The sequence below is a fragment of the Aotus nancymaae genome, unplaced genomic scaffold (assembly GCF_030222135.1).
Source record: "Aotus nancymaae isolate 86718 unplaced genomic scaffold, 86718_ANA_hifiasm-v0.15.2.pri h1tg000029l, whole genome shotgun sequence".
In the NCBI taxonomy this organism is placed as follows: Eukaryota; Metazoa; Chordata; class Mammalia; order Primates; family Aotidae; genus Aotus; species Aotus nancymaae.
This window is the reverse complement of record NW_026988442.1, coordinates 89249081-89275817: the sequence shown is the minus strand read 5'-3', so window position 1 is coordinate 89275817 and position 26737 is coordinate 89249081. Positions and strand designations below refer to the sequence as shown.

General features: G+C 39.3%; 1 protein-coding gene across 1 annotated transcript in view; it reads right to left on the bottom strand.

The window, feature by feature from the left end:
• The window catches only part of CNTNAP5 (contactin associated protein family member 5), an 882261-nt gene extending 856693 nt beyond the window's left edge, over nucleotides 1-25568 (bottom strand). The window contains exon 1 of the mRNA XM_021667927.2: nucleotides 25413-25568. Within this exon, the coding sequence (XP_021523602.2) occupies nucleotides 25413-25494 (82 nt within the window). The 5' untranslated portion in view covers nucleotides 25495-25568. The remainder of the gene's footprint in view (nucleotides 1-25412) is intronic.
• Nucleotides 25569-26737: the final 1169 nt, after the last annotated feature.

Sequence of the window (26737 nt, the reverse complement as noted above, 5' to 3'; positions counted from 1 at the left end):
GGACAGCAGGCATGAGGGAATTTTTGAAATCTGGAGCCCCTCAGAAAGTGCACAAGTGGAATGGATATGCCCCTTATCCCCACCTCCCTAAGATCTTGCTAATAAAATCTAGTTATTTCTTTATTCTTGTTTTTAAATAATTTTTTGAGACTAGGCCTAGCTCCATATCCCAGGCTGGAGTACACTGGCAAAATCTTGGCTCACTGCAACCTCCACCTCCTGGGCTCAAGCAAGCCTCTCACCTCAGCCTCCTGAGTAGCTGAGACTACCACCACACCCAGCTAATGTTTTATATTTTTGTAGAGACAGGGTTTTGCCATGTTTTCTGGGCTGACCTTGAACTCCAAGCCTCAAGCCGTCCACCCAGCTTGACCTCCCAAATTACTGAGATTACAGGCATGAGCCAACATGCACAGCCTATTTCTTTATTCTTAATAACAGCAATTGTATTAAGAATATTTATCATTGAGTAAATAGCAACTAGGTGTGAGTAGCAAATAGATATTAAGCATTATGCTTAAAATATTGCTATGGCCTGATTATTTGTGTCTCCCAAAATTCGTATTAAAATCCTCTTCTTTCACCCACTTTTGAATGGGCTGAATGGGCTTGTTCTTTTTTTTTTCTTGTAAATCTGTTTTAGTTCTTTGTAGATTCTGAATATTAGCCCTTTGTCAAATGGGTAGATTGCAAAAATTTTTTCCCATTCTGTTAGTTGCTGGTTTGCTCTAATGATTGTTTCCTTTGCTGTACAGAAGCTCTGGAGTTTAATTAGATCCAATTTGTCTATGTATGTATCTGTGCAACAATCCTGCATGATCTGCACATGTATCCCAGAACCTAAAGTATAATAAAAAATAAAAATAAAAAATAAAAAATAAAAACCTTAAAAAAGTCCTTTTCCCCATGGTGACACTATTAGGAGGTAGAAACTATGGGAGGTGATTAGGTAATTAGGGCAGAGCCCTCATGAATGGGATTAGTGTTCTTTTATTTGTTTATTTATTTTTGAGATGGAGTTTCACTCTTGTTGCCCAGGTTGGAGTGCAATGGTGCAATCTTGGCTCACCGCACCCTCCACCTCCCAGGTTCAAGCAATTCTCCTGCCTCCGCCTCCCAAGTAGCTGGGACTACAGGTGTGCACTATCACGCCCAGCTAATTTTTGTATTTTTAGTAGAGACAAGGTTTTACCATGTTGACCAGGATGGTCTCGATCTCCTGACCTCGTGACCTGCTGGCCTCGGGCTACCAAAGTGCTGGGATTACAGGTGTGAGCCACCACACCCAGCCTAGTGTTCTTATAAAAGAGACCCCAGAGAGCTTTCCCACCCCCTCCACCATGTGAGGTTACAGTAAGATGTTTCTGTCTATAAACCCAGAAGCAAGCGGGCCCTCATCAGACATTGAATCTGCCTGATTTAGAGTTTCATTAGGATTCTCCAGGCTTTAAAACTGTAATAAATACACTTCTGTTGTATATAAATCATCCAGGCTATGATATTTTATTATAGAAGCCAAAATGTATTAATATAAGTATAATGCAAAAGTTAGCTTCTTTAGCCCTCTCCTTAATCATCAGGGGTAGGTATTATTACTTTCATGTTACAGATAAACAAACTGAAACTCAGAAAGGAACAAAGCTAGTGAGTAATAGAGTCTGTGTTTAAACTCAGATTAACTGATCCTTAAACTAGTAACTTTTACTATTTTGTTTTCCTCTAATGGGAAGCAAAGTAGGCCTGAAAATTTTATTCCAGTTTGAAAAATATAGTCCTGTATTTATAGTCTGAACAATATAGTCCTGTATCAGGTGCACTGAAAAGTCTAAGTTATACATTAAAGTTTTGACTATTCAGGTTGAAAATCAACACCAGAGTCATTCTTAGCAAGAACACAATCTTTAACACTTAGCCGGGAACTACTGCCACCTCAGCATGTCTCGGGATGGGAGCAAGCAGTGTGCCTTTCTGAGGCATTCGTATTGCAGCCTCCAGAGACATAGAGCAACATGAAGGCTTCCTGGTGGCAATGAATAATCTCCTACATCATTTCCTTGTTGCCACAGACGTTCAAAAGAAATAAAAGGACAAAAATCCAGAGTCTTGTGGTGGTACCAAATAAAAATATCATAGGGACGCTAACAGTGATAAAGCAAAAATCCCTGAAATCAGTGTTTCTCAAAGTGACCTCTGCAGAGCAGCGAGCCTGGGTTGCGAGATGTCCGACTAAGCAAACGGAGGAAACACTGAACTATCCCAGTTTTAGACATTCTCTTCTGCACATTAATATAGCAAAAGCATTGGAGAAAACTGCCATTACAGAAAGAAAAACAAATTTGCATTTGATGTAACCTAACATATTGCATGACACTCATAAAAATAAATGTGTGTAAATATTTGCCTTAATGATAGTCTTCAAGGACACTGTGTCCAATTTCTGCTGTAGACTTATGAGGACATCCAAAATGGTTAGCATTCTTGGGGACTCAAATAACCTTGGATAATCCCGTTAATCACTAGCTCCCTGTCTGAGCAGGCATTCTGGCAACGCTTCTATCTAGGTGAATCAGGTTAAGACGGGAAAAAAAGATTGCGTAAAAGAAAACATATTCATCAACAAAAAGTTAAAGACTCATTAATCTTTTCATTTTTGAATTTGTACTCCGTTGAAAGTATGATTAATACAATGAGACACATAAACAATTTGACAAACAATTAAGAAACTGTATAGACAGCCTCCAAATGTCCATGGACCACCCCATCCAAGTTAACAAATCTCTAAATAGAAATTAGAGACAACGAAAGTAGTATCAGGTAATATCTTGGGAGAAACCAATAAAAGTCTTTCATGGACACTTAGTGAATGCAGAGGCAAAGGGAAGAATGACCATTAAATGGCATATGAGTATTTATCTGTCAAGAATATGCTCAAAATATACAAGGAAGAAAATTCACATTTTACTGACAGGAAAAAGGATAGTTAAGACATTACCCAAGGTTGCATTCCTAGAATAGAGCTGGTTGACTCCAGTTCTGTTTGACTCTGGGAAGCATTCCCTTACTACACCATGCTGGCAGTTTAACCTGAATAACATAGATGGGTAACAAGTGGCTCTAGCTTCAAGGAGCAATTTATTTGGGGAAGTTTAAAGATATGCATATGACAAGAAAACCAGTAAAACAGGTCAAATGTGTTAGAGACACAGAGAAACAGAGCTGAATAAAATAAAAAGAATGAATGTTTCAGTGTAGGCTTGGAAATATTTATGACGGAGGTAAGCAAAGAAGGGTTGTGTGTGTGTGTGTGTGTGTGTGCGCGCCTTTGAGTGGGTGTATGCACATGCACTTTCTTGTGCTAAAGGAGCAGCATAAAGACACTGAGAGCACCAGAAACAGTGCTGTGGGCCTCCCTGATCCTGTCTAAGCGGCATGAAGGCAGGCACTAGCTCTTTACTTATATTAAACACTGTCTACACACAATAGACACTCAATAAATACCGTGGAGTGAATGGAAAGATACAGCTGAAAAGAGAAAGTCTGAGTAAGGAGTCTGCACCTTAATCCTTTTGCAGCTGAGTTACTGACTGCACTTTCATGCACCAGGGACCCGAGAAAACCTACGTAACATGGAGGCCATGGTAGGAGGCATGGAGTGCTTCCAGAGCAACAGAATTAATAAGGTTCAGTTGGGCTGCAGTCTTACAACTTCATCAGGTTTAGGCACCAGTGTTAGAAATCAGAATCTCTCCTAAGGATGAATTCCAATATGATGATATACAAGATGCAGGTCATGTGAAGTGATGTTGAATGGGGAAATGTATGTGCAGTCAGACAGAACTTGGCTTTGGCCAGGTCCATCCAAGCTCTGTGTGTACCAGTGGTAAGTCTTGAGTAAGATATTTCACCTGTCCCAGTTTCACTTTCTCCTCTGTAAAATGAGGGTCTTAACACTGATCTTCTGACACGAAGACTGTGAGCCCTAGAGGCAGAATTCCTGAGTGACATTTCACTTTCCAGCTATGTGACTACCCTTCTGTTCCTCTGTTTCCTTATTTGTGAACATTCAGCATATTTTATCATGTGTGGTTATTATGAAGACTAATATGTTAGCAGATGTAAATAGCTTAGTATTGTTTCTAGTCTGTAGTAAGTGTTGCATAATGTTAGACCTTCCTCATCCTTTTTCTTGGTCTTATTTTTACTATTACCTAGTAAGCACTCAATTCTTAGGCTGTGATTGATACTAAAGATGGATCATTTGAACGCTGCTCTCTCAAAGCTGTTTTAGGAATTTCTCAGATTTCTGTATCAAAGAAATTTCTTACAATTGGAGGCTTCAAAGGCTATTCAAGGACATTTTTTAACCCAAGAAAAAAATTATGTGCCCAAGGCTACATCTCCCTCCCCAAACCAACTGCAACCTTCTTTCTTTACTTCCTCTGTACAAGGCATGGTATCACTCAGGGGAGGTTGAGGCACATCAGTGGAGCTTTTGTCATTATGAAACCCTTCTTTAATCTCCGTGTCTAAAACGTCCCCTTAGCATTAAAAACCCAATTGTCTTATTTTCTTATACAAAAGTTTCTTATCTTGTAACTTGACCCGGTAGGAACGTGATTAGTTCATTGTTGCGGGCACCTGACATTTCAAGGAAAAAAATGATACCTCAGCCATCTTCCTTCTGATGCGATGAAAAATGATTAAGTTTCAGTGGTTTCTCAGTAGGAGGTGGCTGTTTTCAGGTGATTATTCAGAGCCTTGCAATTTCTAGATATTAACCTGTTATTCCCTGTTTTTTTTTTTTTTTTTCTCTTTTGTGAGGCAACATCAGGTGAGGTGGAGGAAAGGACAAAGGGAAAGGCTCTGAGTAACTTCTTCAAAATCTCTACTCTTCATAATAAAAATGTTTATTCCTATTAATTCCAGATTGTTTGCAATGTACAACTCTGCCACTGACAAATTGTGACATCTCTGAAGTTTTCCTTTCCTCTCATTGTCTTTTATTTTCTAAAAGATTCTCCATTTGGGGGACTCTTTCTCATCTCTTCAACACCCCAGAGCTTACACTCACTGCATCAGGTGCTGGAAAAGGGCACACCGCTCAGGCACGTTTAGGTTAAATTTCCAGCATCTAGAATAAGGCTACCCCCTCCTCCCCTCCCTGAGGACGTTCAGGGTAATGAGGCTCTCAGAGTCTTTCTTCGTCTTTTCTGGGTCATGGATGCATTTTGGAAATTGGGTGAAATATAAATACCTTTATCCAAGAAAAATGCAAAGATGCAGATACATGCACAGTGAGGAGTGAACAATTTCAGGGGATTCACAACACCTCTTAAACACACAACGGGCATGTTTAAGGGTCCTAATGTAGCAGCCATAACAAGACTCTGTGAGAGGCCTGCCAAGGAGGAGGTGGAGGAAAGGGCTTTCTGTCAATACTACTTATTGACAGAAATATTACTTATTCGGCAATATTACTTATTCCACCTTCCTCCCCAACACATAAAGCCAATAATAGAGATTGTCTAAAAACTGGCATTAGCATAAAAAGAAAGAAGGCTATTAACATTATTATTGTCTACACAGCGCACTTTAATATCAGAGGGTGTTAAGAGGTAAGACTTTATATACAACTATAACATCATTCTGTGTTGTAACACTATCTAATAACTCTGTCTTAAAGGAAACCAAGCCTGGCACGGTGGCTCACACGTGTAATCCCAGCACTTTGGGAGGCTGAGGTGGATGGATCATTTGAGGTCCGGAGTTTGAGACCAGCCTGGCCAACATGGTGAGATACCATCTCTACTAAAAATACAAAAATTATCCGGGCATGGTGGTGGGTGCCTGTAATCCCAGATACCTGGGAGGCTGAGGCAGGAGAATCACTTGAACCCGGTAGGCAGAGGTTGCAGTGAGCCATGATCGCGCCATTGCACTCTAGCCTGGGCGACAGAATGAGACTCCGTCTCAAAAAAAAAAGAAACCAAAGTTTGAAGAAGAAAGACATTTTCAACTGGAGGCCACTATGAAAGGCTTACCTATATCCGCAGAAATTAAATCAGGGGTGTTGGTTACTAAGTTTGCTTGTTTGTTTGTTTTTTCCCTGAGGCATCTCGAAGTGGAAAAGCAGTGAATTCAACGATATCAAGGTTCTAGGAACACATTTTGGACCAAGAGACATATTTGAAATCTCATGTTTTACTTGAAAATTTCATGAAATTTTGTATTTTACTCCAGAACACGTTTGTATTTTTTAAGATATACACATAATGTATATTTCTTACTCTTTGGATTAAATTGACATTCTAGGAAGATGGGCCTCACTTATTCATATGTGTGTGTGTGTGTGTGTGTGTGTGTGTGTGTGTGTGTGTGTGTGTGTTTCCTCAGTACCTTTGCTTCCCTCTGAGGTGGAGGTGGGATTAGAGCTACAATTAAGAAACTTAGTTTCTAAAATAAGGTCACCCTGAAGGATATGTGCCCTCAAACATGCCGAGATCATTTCACAGCATCCACCATCATGACAGTTGAGGACATACGAGCAACTATATGGCTTTATGAAACATTTAAGCAAGAGAAAAAGCACACTGGGGAACTGCCAGAAAGGAGCCAATATAAATCATCACCTCCATAAGGATGGCCATGGGAAGGTGGAATCCAAGGCCTATGGGACTCTGCATTCCACAACTTAAAATCTAAGATCACTTCCTGATTTAGAACTGGTGCTCTAAAAATATGTGTAAAATGAATAAAATTTCCTCCAATTAATTAGAATGATGTATTGATAACCTGCTGGAGGCTCACATTCTACCTGGGTTGTAAAATCTTTTCTCCATGGAAAAGACACATTACTTTGGGTTTAGAGACCAGGGTTGGATTCCAGGTAAACCATTTAATAATTGTATGAAGGGCCGGGCGTGGTGGCTCACGCCTGTAATCCCTGCACTTTGGGTGGCCGAGGTGGATGGATTAAGAGGTCAAGAGATGGAGACCATCCTGGCCAACATGGTGAAACCCCATCTCTACTAAAAATACAAAAAATTAGTTGGGTGTGGTGGTGTGCGCCTGTAGTCCCAGCTACTTGGGAGGCTGAGGCAGGAGAATTGCTTGAACCCAGGAGGCGGAGGTTGCAGTGAGCAGAGATAGGGCCACTGCACTCCAGCCTGGCTCCTGGCAACAGAGCGAGACTCTGTCTCAAAAAAAAAAAAAAAAATTGTATGAAGTTAAGAAAATTACTTAGACACTGTAAACATAAATTTCTTCATCTAAAAAATAAGAATAATGGTATTAACCATATTGGATTGTGAGGCAGATTAACAGTAATGTGTATCAATGATAAAATGGCACATAGTAAGCAGTACTCCTGTTGCTATGGACAATGGCTATGTTAAACGTAAATATTCTCGTCTGATTGCAGTTAAACATACTCTGAATGAAAATAGGAATAAAAACTAATAAAATGCAGCATATAACTCAGGGATTAAAGATGTAAAATGTATTGTATAAACATTAAGGATTTAGAGGAAAATAATACTAATTAAGACTAGAGATGACAGCACAATAACTGGCCTATGGGGAAGATCTGGGCAGATAAAGGGAAGATGAGAGTTTAAAGTTCGTTTAATTTAGGAGAAACCCAAAATTGTACCAGTTATCCCTGAACAAAGTAAAGACACTAATTTAAGTCAGTTGAGGGCCAGGTAAGTGAAAGAGTGAAATAAAGTGGAGACAATGTCCTTTCCACAATACAGTTTTTTGGTACTTTCATTTTAGGTTTTAAGGTTTATGTTGTTGTAAACCTCACTGAATTTTCTCTCCGGACCAGGATTCCTTATGGCCATCACATTGTAGCCCACACAGGTTGGTAAGAACAAATCAGGATTGCATTCTATCCTGGACATTGGTTTTTAAAGAAAACATTGACAAATTGGAATAAACTACAAATAAGAGAACATGATGGTGAGGAGTCCAAGGGAAAGGAATCATGTCATAGAAAAAATTAAGAAAAGAAGAGATAAAAAGATTGAGAGAAGAGTGGTGGCTCCTTAGGTATTTGTGGAAGAATTATGATGAAGAGGAAGGAGGCTTGGTTTGAGATGTCCAGTGAGCAGAGCTAAGAAGGGTGGTTTGGTGGTACTTGGAGCAGACTTGCATACAGTGGAAGAAAGAATGTCCTATCAACTATAATTTTTGCTGAGGAACTCAGCTGTTCTGTGAGGTCACACCTCTTCATTTAGGAGGTTTAGTAAAATGGAATAGTCAACTATCTGTAGTGACTTAGGGAATGCGGAGATCTATATATATATTATGCAGGTTAGGCTGGACTACATCACTTCAAAAGTCCTTTTCCCAATTCTACAGCCTCTTACTTCTGATTTTATCACCTTCCTTTATCAAAAGGCAGACATCCAGTAGAGGCCAAGGCCATCCATCTTATTTCATTGAAAAGACAAGTTAAAGACTATTTCTAATCTAATTGATGTTAAAAATTAAAGATTGGAAGGGAGAAGGTAAGCAATCAAAGCCAGGATTATTATCTAACTGATCTTTGAGCTGCTAAACAAGGTAGGAAGTGTCATCTAAATAGATTGGCTTATGGCCTTTCTGGAGACACGTAGTTAAGTCGCCTCCGAAGCATAGGCAACCTTGGTACCTTTAGTTTTTATCCCCAGTTTTCCAAACATAGATAGATGAATGGATAGATAGATAGATAGAGAGTTATGCTTATGCAAGAGAGAGCCTACAAAAAGAACATTGACAGAAAGTGCTTTACTATAAACAGACTTCAGTGATTGCATGGTAGCACATGGCAACCTGCCAAAAGGTGTCCTGACCAGATAATTTTTAAAAAGAGGTAGGCATTTGAACCAATCATAAGGCCCTTTTGAAAACTGAAAACTGATATAAAATTTACCTTTGCAGTTCCCAGTCCAGGATATGTTCCCTCAGTCCCTCTTCACACTGTGCTCATATGCTCCATGTTATCCTTGTCTGTCTAAAGCTGTGAGGGCAGTACAGCCAGGCCATTACCCCTCCATATAATGAAAATTATAATAAATATGATTTCAGCAAAATCATGGTTACAGCTTTTTACAAATATTTTTATCTTATGTTATTCACAATACAAAATATTTGGGGAAGGTGTTGCCACCTTTATTTGGGAAAAAATGTGAAATAATGAGAATGAAATTATACAGCCAGTTAGCAGAACCAGGATGAAAATGTATGTCATCACATTGCTCTTCTATTGTTTTGCTCTTTCTATAAGTCTAAATGTTTTGAAGAAAACCTCTTTTTAAAATGTTTAATTGGCTGGGCATGGTGGCTCATGCCTGTAATCCCAGAACTTTGGGAGGCCAAGGCAGGTGGATCACCTAAGGTCAGGAGTGTAACACCAGCCTGTCTAACATGGCAGAAGTTCTTCTTTACTGAAAATACAGAGTTGGGCGTTGTGGCTCACCCCTATAATCCCAGTTACTCAGAAGGCTGAGGCAGGAGACTTGCTCAATCCCAGGAGATGGAGGTTGCAGTGGGCTGAGATGACCTCACTGCACTCCAGCCTGGGCAACAGAGCGAGACTCTGTCTCAAAAATATACATATTTATAATTGACACATGATGATGTATAAATAACTAATAGATCCAAACTAGTCTCTCAACCCTTGATTATCTTCACATTTTGAGCTACATAATTGTCTGTTGTGGGAGAAGTCCATTGTAGAATGTTGCTTTCCAATATCCCTTATCTCTGCTCATTAGATGCCAGTAGCAAACTCCCAGCTGTGACAACCAAAAATGTCTCCAGACTCTACCATATGTTCCCTGGGGCAAAGTTACTTCTGACTGAAAACCACTAATCTGACTCCACATTAATTCCTTTTTAAAAAAGTAACACAAACCAAAGTAATTGACAGTGAGTGTGTACGTCTGCTGTGTGTAGGTATGTGTGCCCATACACATGCAAATAATGAATGAAAGAATCTCCCGACGTCTTTGGCTTCTTCTAGGACTCAAACGTTCCCAGCACAAAAAAACAGTGGCACCATCTTGGCATTCGTGTTTAACCTGGGCTGAGGATAGGATGCTGTATAAAATGAGACTTTCATTGGTCATCAAGTGAGGTATTTTTATTTCCTCATACAAAAAATGACATCATTTCCCAACGAACCGCACAACACTTAGCTATAGGAACCCAATAAGTCAAATTGAATTTGCCAACAAAATTGATATTTATGCAGAAGACATAGAAATCTTTACTCTAAACAATGTATCAACAAGGGTGAGAGCATCAATAGAGTTATACCTTCTCCCCTTGAATTGATTTTGTTTCAGTTGCTCAGATGTTTTTTGGATTAACTTTACTAATGAATTTTCACAGTGGTTTATTCCCTTGACTACTTAGCCACAGTCTGTGCTTAATTATGATATGCTTGCCTAAGTCCAGGTCTTTTATCAGACTATTAATGGCTAGAAAAGATTTGCTGGGATGACAAACTAATACTCCTTGTTTGTAAAGGACAGAACCAAGAAGGCAATGCCTATAAATATTTGTATAGAAAAGCATGTATGCGTTCCACTCATGTGTAACAGAATACAGCGACTGTCACCAGTATACTTTCATTTAAATGCTGCAGTTCTTTTTAAGCTTGAACATTTCTCACTATGTATATTGTGACCCAGTACCCAAAATTAATACAATGGTTATAATAAGAACAATAAGAAATATTTCTATTGTAGTCTCACAATTTTAGAATTTGTGGTTTGATATATTAAAAGCTGTCTACCAAAGATGTCTCTCAAAAACATGTGATATTACCTTCTGCAGTAAAGAAGTAAGCACTGTTTTACACACACACACACACACACACACACACAGGCAAACAGAGGCACACAGAGTCATACATATCATATTTCCAAGACACATGGCATACTATACGGTTATCTCCAAACAGTGAATTAATACCTCAAAACCAAAGGAACTACTCTCAGGTCTGTAATCTCAGGTCTCTTCCTGTATTCTTTATATAATTAGATAATTGTTGAAGGAGCTTTGTGTTTTTGAGGTAACAGTATGTTGGCCTAAATAAACTCCAAGGCCAAGGTGCTCATTAATCCAATGTGTACTTATTATCCATATGCTCAAATATCACTGTCTTCTGATTGTGGTACTGAAATATCAAGCTGAATACATTTGAAGTTCACATTCTATCTTTTAGGCAAAAGAACCATGTGAAAGAGGTATAAAAATAACCACAGTAAATCAGAATGCAAAGGATGCTCATTGAACGCCACCCTGGAACAAGCGGTCACAGTGGAGCAAGTCTGCACACCTCCCGACAGCATTTGATTTCAGAAAATAAGTAGATATTAATTTCCATCCAAATGCCCATTTCAATTCATTATCTAGAGAGGTAAATATTCACAAAGGTGACACCTAAGTCAATATTGACCTTGGGGGATAATAAATCTTGACAGTTACCAGAACAAGTGGTTTACATAGCGAATATGCACACGTACAATTCCACCAGGTATACTAACTGTGAAAAAAAGCTAAAAGTAAATTATTAAAATCTGTGTATGAATATATATGTGTGCATATTATTTAATTAAATTATTTTAAATAATCCATTAAATATATCATCCTGTATTTAATTATTTGTTGTATTACATTTTATTATAAATAAAAAGCAGGGTAATTTAGGGTTCCTGGGGCGGGGGGGCAAGAAGGCACAGTGTAGACCTAAATAAGAGAAGTTTTTGATGAATGGACTCTAAGTAAACGCTTAAGGATGTGATTAAAATTAATATTCTGACCAGAATCAGAAACCAAGACTGAATCCAGGTGTGTGAAGGTTTTATTTAACTTGTATACTTTCATCACTTCTATTCCCATTAATTAACATTAGGGAATACTGAGATGGCCTCATTGATGGAGGCCAAAGTTCCTTTTATTTCACAAATGTTGGGAGACAGAAGTTTGATGCGGTGGAGGGAGCACTGCACTGCAAGCCAGCACTCAGGGTTTGCCCCGTACAATCCCTCATACAGGCTTGCTGCCTGTGCTTGGGTTTCAACTAAACTGTCCTGCTGCTATTCAATGTATTAAGTAGTTATTTTGCCATTTACTGTGTCATATATGGGCAGTTTCATCACAACTAACATGAGATTCCCTCTTTTGAGGAGGTTCCAAGGGAATGCCTAGAATACAGGTAGATAATTCAAGGGCTTTCATAAAATAATTATTTAAAATACAAATAGCTATTAACTATAAACTAAGGATATCAAGATTAGGACACAATTTTTTGACAAGCTACCATCTTTTTAAATCAGTAAATTCCAATAAGATTGTCTTGCCCAGACACTCATATAAAATAGTAGCAAGATATATCAGATTGACAATGGTTTGAAATAAAACATCTGTTTATTTAGTGTAACTTGGGGCAGAGATCATATTTGAAGTATTGACCAACCTGGACATCAGCTCTTGACCAATGCAAGCAGAGCCAGGTGGGGCACACCCAGTGTGACTCTGCTGCTGTGCACCTGCCAGGCATTGACCTTGACTCAGGAGGGATGCCATCCCAAGTCTTCTTCAAAATGCTCTTATACCTAGTTGCTTTTGCATGAAATTGTAGGCTTAGAAATTCCTGCAATTAAGAATAAGGCAGGAGTCTTCACATAGTACCTACGCGAAGAATCAGAAAAAAGGCAAGCTGAATGGTGGGACTCTAGGACCCCCTCTCTCTTTTCTTCAAAGCCGTTCTTGTAATTTATTTTACATATTAAAATTCTATGTAAGATTTCATTAGTAAACCAAAAGATCCTGCTTTCAAAATAAAATTTAAATATTTAAGACTTTATTCCTTGAAACACTAATTCTTTTTGAGAGCTAGAACATTGCATTGATTAATTGCCTTAGTGTGAACAACCTCAGAATACTCTGTGTCCTTTTTCAATAGCTCCATTGTTGATGCAGAAGGGAGGCAAGACTGTAAGGCACTGGACAGTGAACAAATTATTTTGCGTCTCTAAACCCAAGGAAGAAGGTCCCCTGAGTCAAGACAATAGCTGAAACAGAAGATACAGGAGACACAAAGACAGGCCTTGCAAACAAGCCAACCAGCAGGCCTGAGGGACACGCTCATGAGAACTTGAGAATAAAACAAAGCACTCACTACTGTGGTTTTCCATGCAGCTGACGATGAAAGCAGGTATGTACAAGCACTGGTCCTTCCCTTCCAAGGGGATGTTCTGAGGCCAGTCAGGGAGGGGCTCACCACTGGGCACTAGTTAGTGACAGTCAGTGGTGAAAAATAATGGAATTGGGTATCCTCTTGTCAAACCTAACCTTCTGTCTATCCCTATTGGGCTAAAAAAAAACTTACAATCTGGATTTGGGGATGAATCTTGCAGTGTGAAGACAAAGAACAGATCCGAATGCATCCAATAATTACCTTGTTTGAAACTATTATCTAATTATCAGGAATAAGGTTTTTCCAATTAGCACAAAATTTTATTGTTTATTTATTTAATTGGTCCATATAAATTGTATGTGTTTGTGAAGTACAACATAACATTTTTATGTATGTATACAGTGTGAGATGATTGAAATCACGTTAACATATTCTTCACCTCACCTGCTCATCATATTTTTATGGTAAAAATATTTAAATCTTACTCTCTTAGCAATTCTCAAGTATACAATACATTATGGTTAAAAATAGTTACCTTGTTGTACAATAGATCTCTAGTACTTATTCCTGCTTTCTAAGTGAAACTTTGGACTTTTTGACCAACATCTCCCTTTCCTTCCTACACCTACAGCCCCTGACAACAACCATTCTACCTTCTGCTTCTACGAATTGGAGTTTTTTAGATTCCACATATAATTGTGTAGAATTTGTCTTTCTGTGGCTGGCTTGCTTCACTTGACATAATGTCCTCCAGGTTAATCTATGTTGTCACAAATGACAGAATTTCATTCTTTTTCAAGATTGACTAGTATTATCTTGTGTTTATATACTACGAACTTTTTATCCATTAATCTGCTAATGAACACTTAGGATAGTTTCATGACTTGGCTATTGTAGATAATGCTACAATGAACTTGGGAGAGCAGAATTTAAAAATAACACACATGTAACAAAGTATAAGGGTGAAGTATTCTTTAGGGCTGAGCTATGATGTAGTGATAAAAATACTGCATTTAGGAATAGGAGGAGTCTCAGGAACAGACACTAACAGTGGATGCTGATCATGGAATCCACAAGGCCATTAGTGAAGACATGAAGTCTGGCCACAAAAAGTTGAAAAGAAGCTTTAGTGAGCAACACAAGCAACTTTTATAAGTGGCAAACCTACAGGAACTGGTTGCCATAGTGACTTCTAGATATGGAGAAGGAGCCATCTGCAAGACTGGAAGAAGATGGCCTGAACATTGAGGCAGAATCTGTGGGTCTAGACATATGAGGCCTTTTGTCACCCTGGATTATAAGGAAAGACTGTGTCTGCTAGGACAGATTATCTACTGGAGTTTAAGAATAGCTAAGCCTTTGTGCTGAGTTCAATGAAACAGCAGATAAAATTTTTAAAAGTATATGTTTTAGAGTCAGGGAAAAGTGGATTAAAATCCCAGTGTGACCACCTACAGCTACTTAATCTTAGGTAAATTACCACACCATCCAAGCCAGTATATCCTCACCCGAGAACAGGGAAAAGAACAACTGTCTCATAGGACTGTGGTAATAAACAGTAAAATCTTACCAAGTACCAACTTTGGCATAGAGTGTAGGTTTGAAACCCTGCTGAGAAAGAAACACATTATTTAACTTTATCTCTAATCTCTGATGTTCCAGCATTCCAATCTGCTTGGTTTCATTTCTTTGGATTGTGTCAAAGGGTTCCCGATTGTTGTAGAATGAGAGGCATTAATCTTTTAATATCCTGGTGGTTTCAGCCTATCTCCAATCAGAAAGCATCTGCCCTGGTTGACCCCATTACTGTAAACTGACAGAGCTCATTCACTCAAAGGTAAAACTCATGGATGTGGCAGCACAGACCCAGGTGACCGTAACAGGGGCAAGCAGTATCTGCAGACTTGGGATGGGGCTGGGGTTTCTTCTTACAGCCCCTCCAAAAGGCTCTATTTCTGTTCACTAAGCCAGCTTATGGCTTTTCTTTCTCTTGTGAGTTAATAAGTCCTTCTTACTCCCCATTATTGATTAATAATAATAAGTAGTTCACAGAGTAACAGTTAATAATGGGAATTGAAGCAACCTGTTGTTTTGAGGTGAGGAGAGAGACCGTAAAGTAGTACTCTGTGATACAGGAATACTGGAAAACATAAATAGGGAGAAAGAGCCGAAAACCGTAAGCCTGTGCCCCTGGGATTATGCAGGCCTCTGCATGGGTTCAGTTAATAAACTTGGGTCATCAATTTTAATTGGAGATTTGAGGGAAATATTTTTTATTATAATATAAACATGGATATAATATGGAGCTGAATGAAAATGTGCCTGAGTGTTGAAGATAAAATTCAAGAAATTACATGCTTCAGTGGCCATTTGAAGCTGAGCTCTCAGAATCCACTGGGTTCCCATGCACTCTTTTTTCTGGTTAGCAGCACTTCAGTGGAAAAGTTTGAAAAGCATTAACTTAGGCCATAAAACGTAAAACAATTCATTTAGTAAAAGTTAATTGAAACAGGAAGAGTGAGGGAAGAGAGGTAGAAAGGAGAGATGGAGAGGAAGAAGAGAGAAAGAAAAAGAATAGAAGAGCATAGGGAAGAGAAAGGATAGGAAAGAGAAGGAAAGAGAAGATTAGAAAGAAGGCAGATCAGAATGCTGGGGAAGAAGATCAAAGATAAGGAAGCAGGGAGAAAACACTTAAAAATAAGAGATGCTTCATACATGGAGCAACAGTAGAGGAATGATGGAAGGATGGGTCACAGTGCTATGACTTTGATTTGAGATGATACGGTGACCTCTTGTTGTGGTTTTCTCTGGAGTTATGTAGACAGCAATTCTAATCTTTCTTCTGATCAACTGTTTTGTCATGAACAAAAAGATTTCATAAGTGGACAGAGAAATAGATGAGCTCTAGGCATTTTATAAGTATCTGAGGAAGGGAAGGGGAGGGGAGTGGAGGGGAGAGGAGGGAATTGCAGATAACATGTCTTAATAACTCATCAATTACGATGCAGGACCTGGTTTTTAACCCCAAATCAAAAAGAAAATAGGAACACTTATGTCATGTATTCATCAGAAACAGATTTCAGCAGTACACAGTAGGGCAACATGGCTCTCTAAACTTTCCAATTCTAGGTCCTTCTCCCTGAATCTCCTGCAAATGGCAGTCTTAGGGAGCTGAGAATATTGTCACACACACTCCTTCCCAGGATCATGGGTTTTCTTAAGGTCTGTTTAAGGATCCTTCTCCCATAATGCTGACATGTTCTCCATGGGCCTGTTTAGTTTTGAGGAGGGGCTGTGCTCTTTACTTCTCTGGATGAAGCTTGTTTTCCCCACTCTTATGAGCTCCTTTTGCGAGTTTCTCAGCAAGCAGGTTCACTGGTCAAGGCCTAGAAGCAGTGATCATGCTATGACGCAGCCCAGGAAGCAACTGAGGGATCCAGAATGGTGATGCTTCTCTGTCAGGTGGAGGTAGGCTCTACTTACAATCTATTTAAACAGGAGATACAATGAGAACAAATTTCTATTTGTCTTAGCAGTGACTCACGTATCCGATTACCCAGATGAAGGGGAAGTGGGGCATTCTTTCTTTGCTTGAAAATTCAAATGTAGCTGCCCTTGCCCTACTTTGTATTATAAGTTATTATGAGAAAATCCATGTTGAGTTTCATTAATAATGAAAATAACAGGCATGATGATTGGATGTCCACACTACATGTGTTGTACGCAGAGTAACTCATGCTTATAGACTTTGCAAGGTCTGTGTTAGTATCCATAGAACATATTCACTGAATGAGAATTAAGTCAGTCCCAGACTCTGTGATATATGCCCTTCTCACTGTCCTCTTTTATCTCCCCATTGGCCATCTGCTGCACCTTTGGAGTAATATGAGGGAGGGATTAAGCCTGGGCAAAAATAGTAAAGTGGTAACACTTGTTCTGGATACCCAGAACGTTTCTGTTCTTTCTCTTTCCCCAATTCTAAATATTATACTCCCTTTTCCAGATACCCAGTACTATCTCTTCTATAAACTTTTTTTCTGGAAAGGGTCTGTTTCTCTGTCAAGTACAGTAAAGATTTCAGTATAGATTTGCTTTCCTATACTGTCTCTCTCATCGGGGCTCCATGTCTTAAAGCTCATCTATAGGAATTGGAAGGCTCCCTTCCCCTGCACACCTCCACCTATATTTACAGACTTGTGAGATTAATGGAGTTGGCTGAAGAGTTGCTTGGGGACAGAGTTGGGTGGGGTATTGCAAGCAAGGGGCCTTCCCAGGTTCCCTGTGGGCAGCAGACCCATTTCTGGCCTGCATCAGTAACAGGCCTTGCCTAGAAGTTTCACTTTTGGTGACCATGCCCATGTTGTTCAGCAAGGCAGCACTGGAGTCTAAAAGACTTCTTACTCCTTTTATCTTACATCCTGAAGAGAACCATCATCTCAGGGAAAAGTCAATGGCAATATACGACCCACATGGCCACAAGACAGAAGAAAAGGAGTGGGAAAGAGAGGTAGAAAGTGTGAGAAGAAGGGAGGAAGGGGAAAACAGAGATACAACTGAACCCACATATTCAGTAAATAGTGGCCTAGACTAACACCTACATAACATCTGTCTGTTAGGCACATTTCTTTAGACTGCTATTTGCTTTGAATTGCCTTTAGAAGGATATTTCTGCTTCCAAAGGTGGATAGTTATAAATAATATACATCACGAGCAATGTTTTGGCATTTTCCTTCACTTTCTTTCTTTCTTCAACATTACTGTTGTCATCCTTTAAAACTCAATCAATTCAGCTGATCCAGTGAACAGATGGCATTAATCAACCCCCAAGAATATGCACAAAAGCAATTAGAAATGTAGCGACATGGAATTTACGCCCGCAAATCAATTTCCAATGATAGCACATCAGCGTAGCACACCCAACTTCCCCTTGTTCCTCTTTCCACTGAGCAGCCCCTGATAGCAGCAATGATCCCTGGTTTACCTCTCTGTCAGAGGGGGAATGAGAACTGGAATGTTGAGGTTTAATTACACATTCCTTAATGACTAGTTCTTACTCTGCTGACAAAAACCAGCATAATTTACAGACTAGAAGATGCATCAGAATGATGGATACAGACAACATGTGCTATACAATGTCATGCAAATATGAAATATACTGCACTGAGAATATGGTCGTTTGGAATTCCCAGAGAAGAACTTCATTTCAGAGAACTGAGTACCTTTTCTAACATCTATCCCTTTCATTTGTCAAAAATAGTGGAAACAGCTATAGAATACATTTTACCCACAAATCTGTACCTTCTGTGAGTTTACTAGCTGATACATACCTAGGTCTTAAATTTACTTGGCCATTATTTTTTTTTCCAGTACTGTGTAACTTTTGCAGATTCTGACATATCTTTCCTTCTTTATTTAGGACCTTACTAATTATCACTTGAGATATTGTAATAATCTCTTAACTGGTTTTCTTACCACCAGTCTTGCTCTATTCTAGTCTATTCTTCACAGAGTAATTTTTTTAAAGCAAGAATATGACTACAATAGTTACGTGCATAAAACTTTCAATGAATCTCTGCATCTCTAAAAACAAGAGTTTTATGCTTGCCTACAACTGTAATTTTTTCTTCTATTCCTATACCAACTAATAACTGTCCCTCTCCCATTTCTCCAGCTAGCAAAGTCTGACTTTGTTGAAATCTTAGCTGAAGTTTTATTTTCCTTAAAGAGCATAATGTTGCCCCAGCCACCATGAGATGCTCATTTCGTGCCTTAAAGTGCATGCTGTACTTACCTTTATCATAGCATTTCTCTCTCTGACATGACTAAAGCTTTATTTTTCCAACTGCCAAGTTTTCAAAGTTTCTTGAGGTTATGAACTATATTTTCTTATTCACTATTATTTCTCCAGATTCATAGACAAACTTGTATTTAGGGAAGAGAAATTGTAGTTCTAAAATAAATTTTCCAAATGCATAACACACACAAAAAAACTAACATTTAAATCTACTCTTGACTACAGCTTAAAAAGATGGCATGCGGTTCATGGAATCATATTATCCTAGTAATGTTGTAGATCTGCAATTAAAAAAAGAGAGATCTTTCCAATAATTTATTAATAAAGCCCCATTGAATACAATCCAAATGTTTTCCTTTTATACTGAAACTTGGGCTATAAAAATAGCTTTTATAGCAATGTGATTGTGTATTTCTTTTTAGATTCTATAAGCAACACTCATTAAAATTGCATAAAGCAAGTTAATAAAATTGGCTCCAACTTGATACTGAGGTCAATGGATGAAGAGGCTTCCTCTGTTAGGAACAAATGGTCATGTGATACATAAATAAGACCATCATAGCAATGAAGTCGTGGAAATATAAAAGCTTGTATAGGTGCAGGGTCTCATTTTTCAGCTCCCACATCCAATTAGGTGATCTGAACCTCTGTCCTGTCATTTAACAGCTAACAGCTTCTTGGCATTTCCAAAATAGTAATGAGTTACGCTTGTTTCACAAATAAAACAAATTTTAAAGGTAATACTCTAGCTATAGGGCCAAAAGAGAATTTTAGTTTAGAAATAAACATTCTTAGCAGGAAACCGTTCATTCAATCTCTCATCCTTTCATTTGCCCAATGTTTTAGGCATTGGACATAGACTTTCAAATAAAATATGACCATCAGAGAATTTTGCATTGTAGCTGAAGAGACAAGGATTGTAGGTGATATGGAAATATATATAGGGGCACTTTATATGCCTAAGAAAAATATTTCTCTCTCTGCGTGTGTGTGTGTGTGTGTGTGTGTGTGTGTGTGTGTGTGTGTGCATAGTAGGGAGAAAGTGAGAGAAGATAACAAATGAAAAAGGTTATTCTAGACCAAGCAGGAAGTCTATGAAAATAAATGCAAGATTTGAGAAAACATAACTTGTTCGTGGAATGTGTCGGAGTTTCATAAATTTGTGTTGGAAGAGTGGTGAAGATGAGATTTAGTCAGGACTGGCAGATCAGAGCCAGTCCTGTGCTAGGACAAGGAATTCATAACTGCTATTTAATTAATACTTGTTGGTCTGACATCTATAGACTTATAAGCCATAATGTCAACATGTGCCTTTTACATTACTGTGTGTTTACGTATGTGTAGGAAAGGGATTCACAAGTCCCCATCAAGGCTGTGTCCCTTTCCTATAAAGTTTTTAAATCAAAGCTCATAAAAAAAATAAAGCATCAAGTGCTCATCCAGATGAGGCCTCTTATCTTTGGTTACTGTGATGTTTAACATTTTCATCAACTCCAGATCTCCATTTTTTTTTCCTTTTAGATATGACTCAGGAGTTATCTGTGGTGCAAACTGCTACTCTCATGCTCTTTGCGATGTGTAGTGCTACAGAAATTAACCGTAGAGAACCCATGTCAAGTTTCCACAGAGATGTATACAAAATGAATGCTTTGAAATAAGTTTCATACCTTGCAAAGAATTTGGTGTTTGAAGATAGATAAATATAGGTCCAGATATTGACTTTTTATTGCTTAGGTTTGTGATCTTGAGGAAATCATTAACTTCTACTAACCTTAAATATACTCATTTGTAAACTGGATCTATAAGTCTACTTGGCTATGTTGCCTTGCTAATTTATGTGGACACAATCTGAGATAAGAGATAAGTGTGTAGAAGTTGGTAGGAATTAAAACCGTACTATGTTGTTATTCTAATTATAATTGCCTTACAATGTTAGAATATAATCATCCCAGAAATATCCAAATGAAATGACCAGCAGGCAACATCAACATTTAAAGACAAAATACATTAAAAGCAAATAGGATGCTAATAATAATTATCTAATCAATTTTCTTCATTTGATACACCAAGATCATTGGGTTAACTAAGTAACCTTTACAAGGTCACCATCCAGAAAGTGGCAGAGTTTTGATGAATGAAGAAAGCTTCCCTTATGAATTAAAAATGTCATTATTGGCTCAAAATGTGTACACAGCAACCTCTCAGTAAAGTCCTATTGAGTGAATTGCTATTGTCCTCTGGCCTTTTAGGTAACCAGATCTTTTCTCTACCTTCCCTTCTAAGGAGGATAATTATCACTGTATACGCAGGCCATATTTTAGTGAAGTTCTGGCTTAGACTCTGAATCACCAACTGAAGATTTTAGAAACATTTCAAATGGGATCACGTTACTTTGTTTTGTAACAAATGGGCATTAAGAAATAAAGCAATTCAGTAAAAGGAAACTGGGATCCAGTAAAGAAAGCAAATGAAATTTGGCAGAAGAACAGAGGGAAAAAAGAAAAAGAAAACTGCAATTTAGAGGACAGGTGTTTATTAGAACAGAAATAAAGCAAGGAGAGACTAAGGTTTTCATATGAAAACTAATTTTATCATAATTTTGAACTCTTATGTGGAAATTGCTAGTCTAGTGTTTGGTATACATTTCTCAGTTGTGGAAATACCAATTTAGTTTTGAGATGGGGGACTACGTGAAGAGAAAGAAAAAAGAGCTCATATGTACTGTCAAAGATAAGCCAATTCAACAAAAGAAAAATCTCTAGGACTCTTCCAAACGAGCATTACAGTGCTTCCTTTAATCCTGCCTATTGTAAATGGCACAAAAACTTGCTGCTGAAGAAACAAACCTGATTCTTTGTTTATTTATAACATTACCTATTGATTGAGTTTGTGCATAAGCTTCAGATAACTCAAAACATAGTGCATCTCCTTACTTAAAGAGCCATAAGAATCTGATCGACATCCTCATATATCTTAGACTAAATTCTACATGTGATAAACGAACTAGAATGAAGAGTTTTTGATCTCTCTTTCAAGGCTGTATTTGTGTGACCTTAATATGTAGCAACAAACTTAGATACCATGTTTAGAAATCATTCAGAGTGGTTTATTGCTAAAAATTAAAGCTCTTTATAATCACACAACATATGATTATTGTTAAAAATAGTAAATAGTGACCCCATTTGTGTTCCATGCACTCCTGCTATCTTCTGAATGCACATTCTATCATCATAATAATCTTTTAACATGCTTAATATTTGAAGAATTTTATCAGTAGCATATTTAGCTGCTGTTCTGTTTTGGAGTCGATGCATACCTCAATTGCTGTTTTATACTCAAGCCTGTGAGCACAAGAAGGTTAAATAACATGACAGGTATTTGAACCCTTAGATGTGGCATAACTAGAGCTAGAACTCCTCAGCTCCTGTAACTCCCAGTTTCACTTTAACCAACTATCAAGTCATATCACTTCTTCTTGTGTCAAAGGAGTTAATATTATATGTAAAATGATTTTTCATTAAACATTGGCCTATTATATCTACATTTGAAGTTAACTAATTCCCTCAGGGTAAACCCAAAGGAAGAATTGTAGCTATTTAATATCCTGAAAATCTGAAATGAGGGAATTTCTGCAGTTTTTATTACTGGTAGGTAATTATGTTCCCTGCACAGATTCATAATATCTGTGCTGAAGCTGGCCCTTCTAACCTGACTTTATTTTAATTTTGTTTAATTAGAAACTTATAAAATCTATAATTGGACAATCATTCATCTTTCCTTTGAAGTTAAAAGCCCAAGTTTTGGTCAGATTATGAGAAATGTAAATGCACACACACACACACACACACACAAACACAAATACACACCACACAACAATAATAACCACCACCAACATATTATTATAAAAATAATAAAAACAATTAGAAGTTATGTATACCCAAACAAAGTCCACAAGTGTATATACCATGGAAAATATTGGGTTAATAATCCATTTTCAAGGCTACTGTCGCAAATATCACGATATATTACCTCAAAACATTGGAAAAATAATCTTGTAAAAAAAATCTACAAATAAACTTTTAAAAAGTGACTATTTGAAAAGAAGTTGCTAATGTTCAATATATGTATACAAATATTAATTGATTATAGATAAAAAATAAATCCAAGTCCTATATTTAACAAATAAAGAGTGTGGTCAGTAGGAATCTAAAGGAATTGTGGAATTTTAATGCATTTTTCTTAGAGCTCTGCTTCATCGGTTCTGAAGACCCCAAAATATACCAAGTTCAGAGTTAATTTTTTTCTGCTATTTTATTATTCACTCAATTAATACATTTTAGACAGCATAATGAACATTAACGATCATGCCTTAAGAACATTGACCCCAAAATATTTAGCAAGCAGCAAGCATTCAATCGAAATGTTGATTGGAAATGGGGAAATTAAACTGTCACTGATAAAATACTAAAGCTCATTATCACAAAGTTCCATTCTAAATGTTCAGAATTAGCTTTATAACTGCATCGGTAATGATAAGCATGAGTCTTAAATCCATGTCATTTAGGTTTTATGAGCGTTATTAAAACACATTAACCATAATTCAATTAATTTGCCAAAAAATGCTATTCTACAATATTTGTTTTACTGCCTCTTAAGAAAAGGTGTTGCATTAGGAAGTCCAAGCCACATGCCTATGGAATATATTCTCTCTGTTTTACCCTTATTTCTCACCCCCACCTTTGTGGTTTTTCAAAGTATTCACTCTCTTCAGATAGGTAAATGTGCTGAAGGGAAATCAGCTAGCTTGCTGCCACGCCTTTGTATCATTAGGACAATACTGACCTCTAGTGTTCGAGAAGGTGGAGAAACTAGCCCAGTACTGTTCCTAACTTCTTCTTACTAACCACTTAGATCTTTTTCTAAAGCACCATGGGAACAATTTCACAGAAGAAGAAAAAGAAGGAGGTGGAAGAGAAGGAGACGAAGAAGTCAAGGAAAAAAAGTCAGATTCCAAGGACTCCTACATATTATCTGAAATAATTTATAAACCAGGGCCCTTTGGATCCTCCTTTAGAGAGGATGAGCCCTTTAGCCTTCCTTTAGAATACAAACTTTAATGCAATCTGTATAAGGCATTACCACTAACTATAGAAACTGGTCCTCCAAAACTTCCGACCACAGATAGAAATACTGGCTCAGTTTTTAACTGTTTTCAGTACACTACATTTGTTTAATTGTCTTCCCTTGAGACATAACTCTGGGGATACAAGGCATAGGGTTCTCTAGGACCTAAGTGGGTGGAGAGTGAGGTAGAAAGCCACCTATGTGGTAAGTAATCTTCCCATCTTTCTCTAACCATGATAGTGCAAATTACAAAAATAAAAAATAAAACTGTTCCAATATGGATATATTTCTGAGCTTCATGACAGGGATAAGGGATATGGGAGCAAAAAACTTGAGAGACCTTGATAAACCATCTTTGGAAACAACACAGATGGCTTAATTGAATTGTTTCTCATTTAGGAGGTCCCAGAGCTGGAAAAACTTCCCTTCCTCTGCCTAGAGAGGCAGCTGAGCAATTGAACTTGAACCTCTCATAGCTCCAGAGATTTATTCAAGTTTGACGGACTGAGTTCTTTAAATATATAGTGCAGGTGGTGGATCCCCGGGAGTTCAGCCTTCCCGACTATTAAATTAAATGCCCTGCACTTGCTGAGGTTAGAGCTTGGACGACAGACTGTACACTTAGTGCATACTCATTACTGTTCATAGGCACAAAGATTTTTGGGGTGGGGTGTGTATCAAAGCTCTTCCTCTTGTAATAGGGGCAGCCATTGATCTTGTGGTTGACTACATTGGTCCATGACTCTTAGGCCAGAACTCCCAATCCTGTTAAACCGGTGCCCATTGGTTGCAAGATACCCTAACTAGAGCCTTCTGCCTAGGGCAGAACGCAGAGCCACGTATCGTGGGGCGCTCGGTATACTGCAAATCCGAGGCACTGCATACAGAGATGAGCCACTGTCACCGAGCACGGTGGCTGGGAGCATCTCCATCCCTGGAAGCTCAGCTCCCAGTGCATGCTGTATGAACCCGGGGCCCTTCTCCGGAAAAAAAGCCCTGGCTGAAATCAGGCAGGCATGGAACGCGGAGCTAGCCGGAGATTAAGGGAAGAGAAACCTTTCCTTATCCTTTCAACTTTGCGATAACGGAAGAAGGGGGGAAATCCAACAGGGCTGACTCATTTGAGCTCTGATAACTTTTGGGATGGTTGGAGTGATGGAACCACACAGATCAGCATTTTTTTTTTCCAGTTTCCTTTGCCCAAAGCAGACACAGTCGAGTACCCTTGGACAGTTGATTGTCTTTCTGAATGCGATCGTTTTCCACCTCACCTACCCGCCCCCAGCTCCTCGTACTCACAATTTGTCGCCGTTAATCCTAAATGCCACAGGCCGGAGAACAGCAAAGTCAAAACGCTGGTCAGCCTTGGTACAGAATCCATTTCCCCCGAGTAAGCGGTCCCTCCCAATCGAATTCCAAATTCGCAGGCGCCAGCCGCGGCTTCTTCTCGCGCGCTCTGTCTCCTCCGCACCGCCTGGCCCCCTCCCACCCCCCCTTGGAGAGGCACTCGCTCTTTCACTCCATCCCGTGCCCAGGAGCTCCACCGAAACAGTGGCGGGGGATTCTCCGGAGCTGCGGCTGGGGCTACGGTCCCCGCGACAGCCGCTAGCTGGACTCGCCTTCCTCGCCCGCCTCTTCCTCCTCTTTCCCCCTCCTTAACGGTGCAAATCCAAACCCGATTAAAACGACAGGCGCGGGGGCTCGGTGGACAGCCAAATCCACCTCGCCGGGCTGGAGAGCTGGAATCAGCACCCGGGTGGCGGACAGCTCCTTATAGGCGAGCGTGGCCGCGCGGCACCGCCCCCAGCTAGGCCCGCCCCGCGCTCGCCTTTAAGAGCAGCCGGGGCGGGTCTTTGCCCCGCTCGGGCGCTCTTCCCCACGGCAGCCGAGCCGCCGCGGTGCGCTTCGGATACCTGGGAGGGAAGGGGGAAGGAAATTCTTTCTCTCTACCCCACGGCTTTCTCTTCCCTTCCCCTCTTGTGGGAAAGGAGTAGAGGTATTGAAATTTATAGGAGATTTTCTAAGACCGATGCTGAAGGATGCTAATAGGAGTTGGAAGACAGACGCATTAGGAAGAGGGGATTTCCCACGGAAAGCTTTGTGCTGAGCTGACGAGATGCGTTCCCCCACCCCACCTTCGGAGGGGAGGGGAAAACAGAGCTTGAATTACGCATTTAATTTCCCCTGCGTTTGTTCCCTAATGGGAAGAGCTGTTGGGTCCTCACAGGATCGGGATTTCTGGTTTCGCGGTTTAACGTTATGCGCGCTCCCCTGCTTGCAGACCCCGCAGCTACTCCCACCGCTCGTCCTCTCTCTGGTCTTCGCGTCTGCGCCTCCCTCCCGCTGTTGGCGTCTTGCTTCGGGCAAGTACTGCAAGGTGCTCCGGGGCTCTGGATTCCGAGCCCAGGTGGTTCACTGGCGTCTCAGGGAGACGGAGAGAGGAGAGACACAGGGGTGTGGTAGCGGTGAGAGTCAGAGTGGAAGCCCGGGTTGGCTCATAGGAATTCAAAATCTGAGGGCTCTGCTGGTGGGATTTCAAGTGATTTTGGTTTCTCCCTTAGACGCCCGCTCATACAAATTTCAGTTCTGTTTTTGGCTTCTAGTATATATCTGGAAACGCTCCT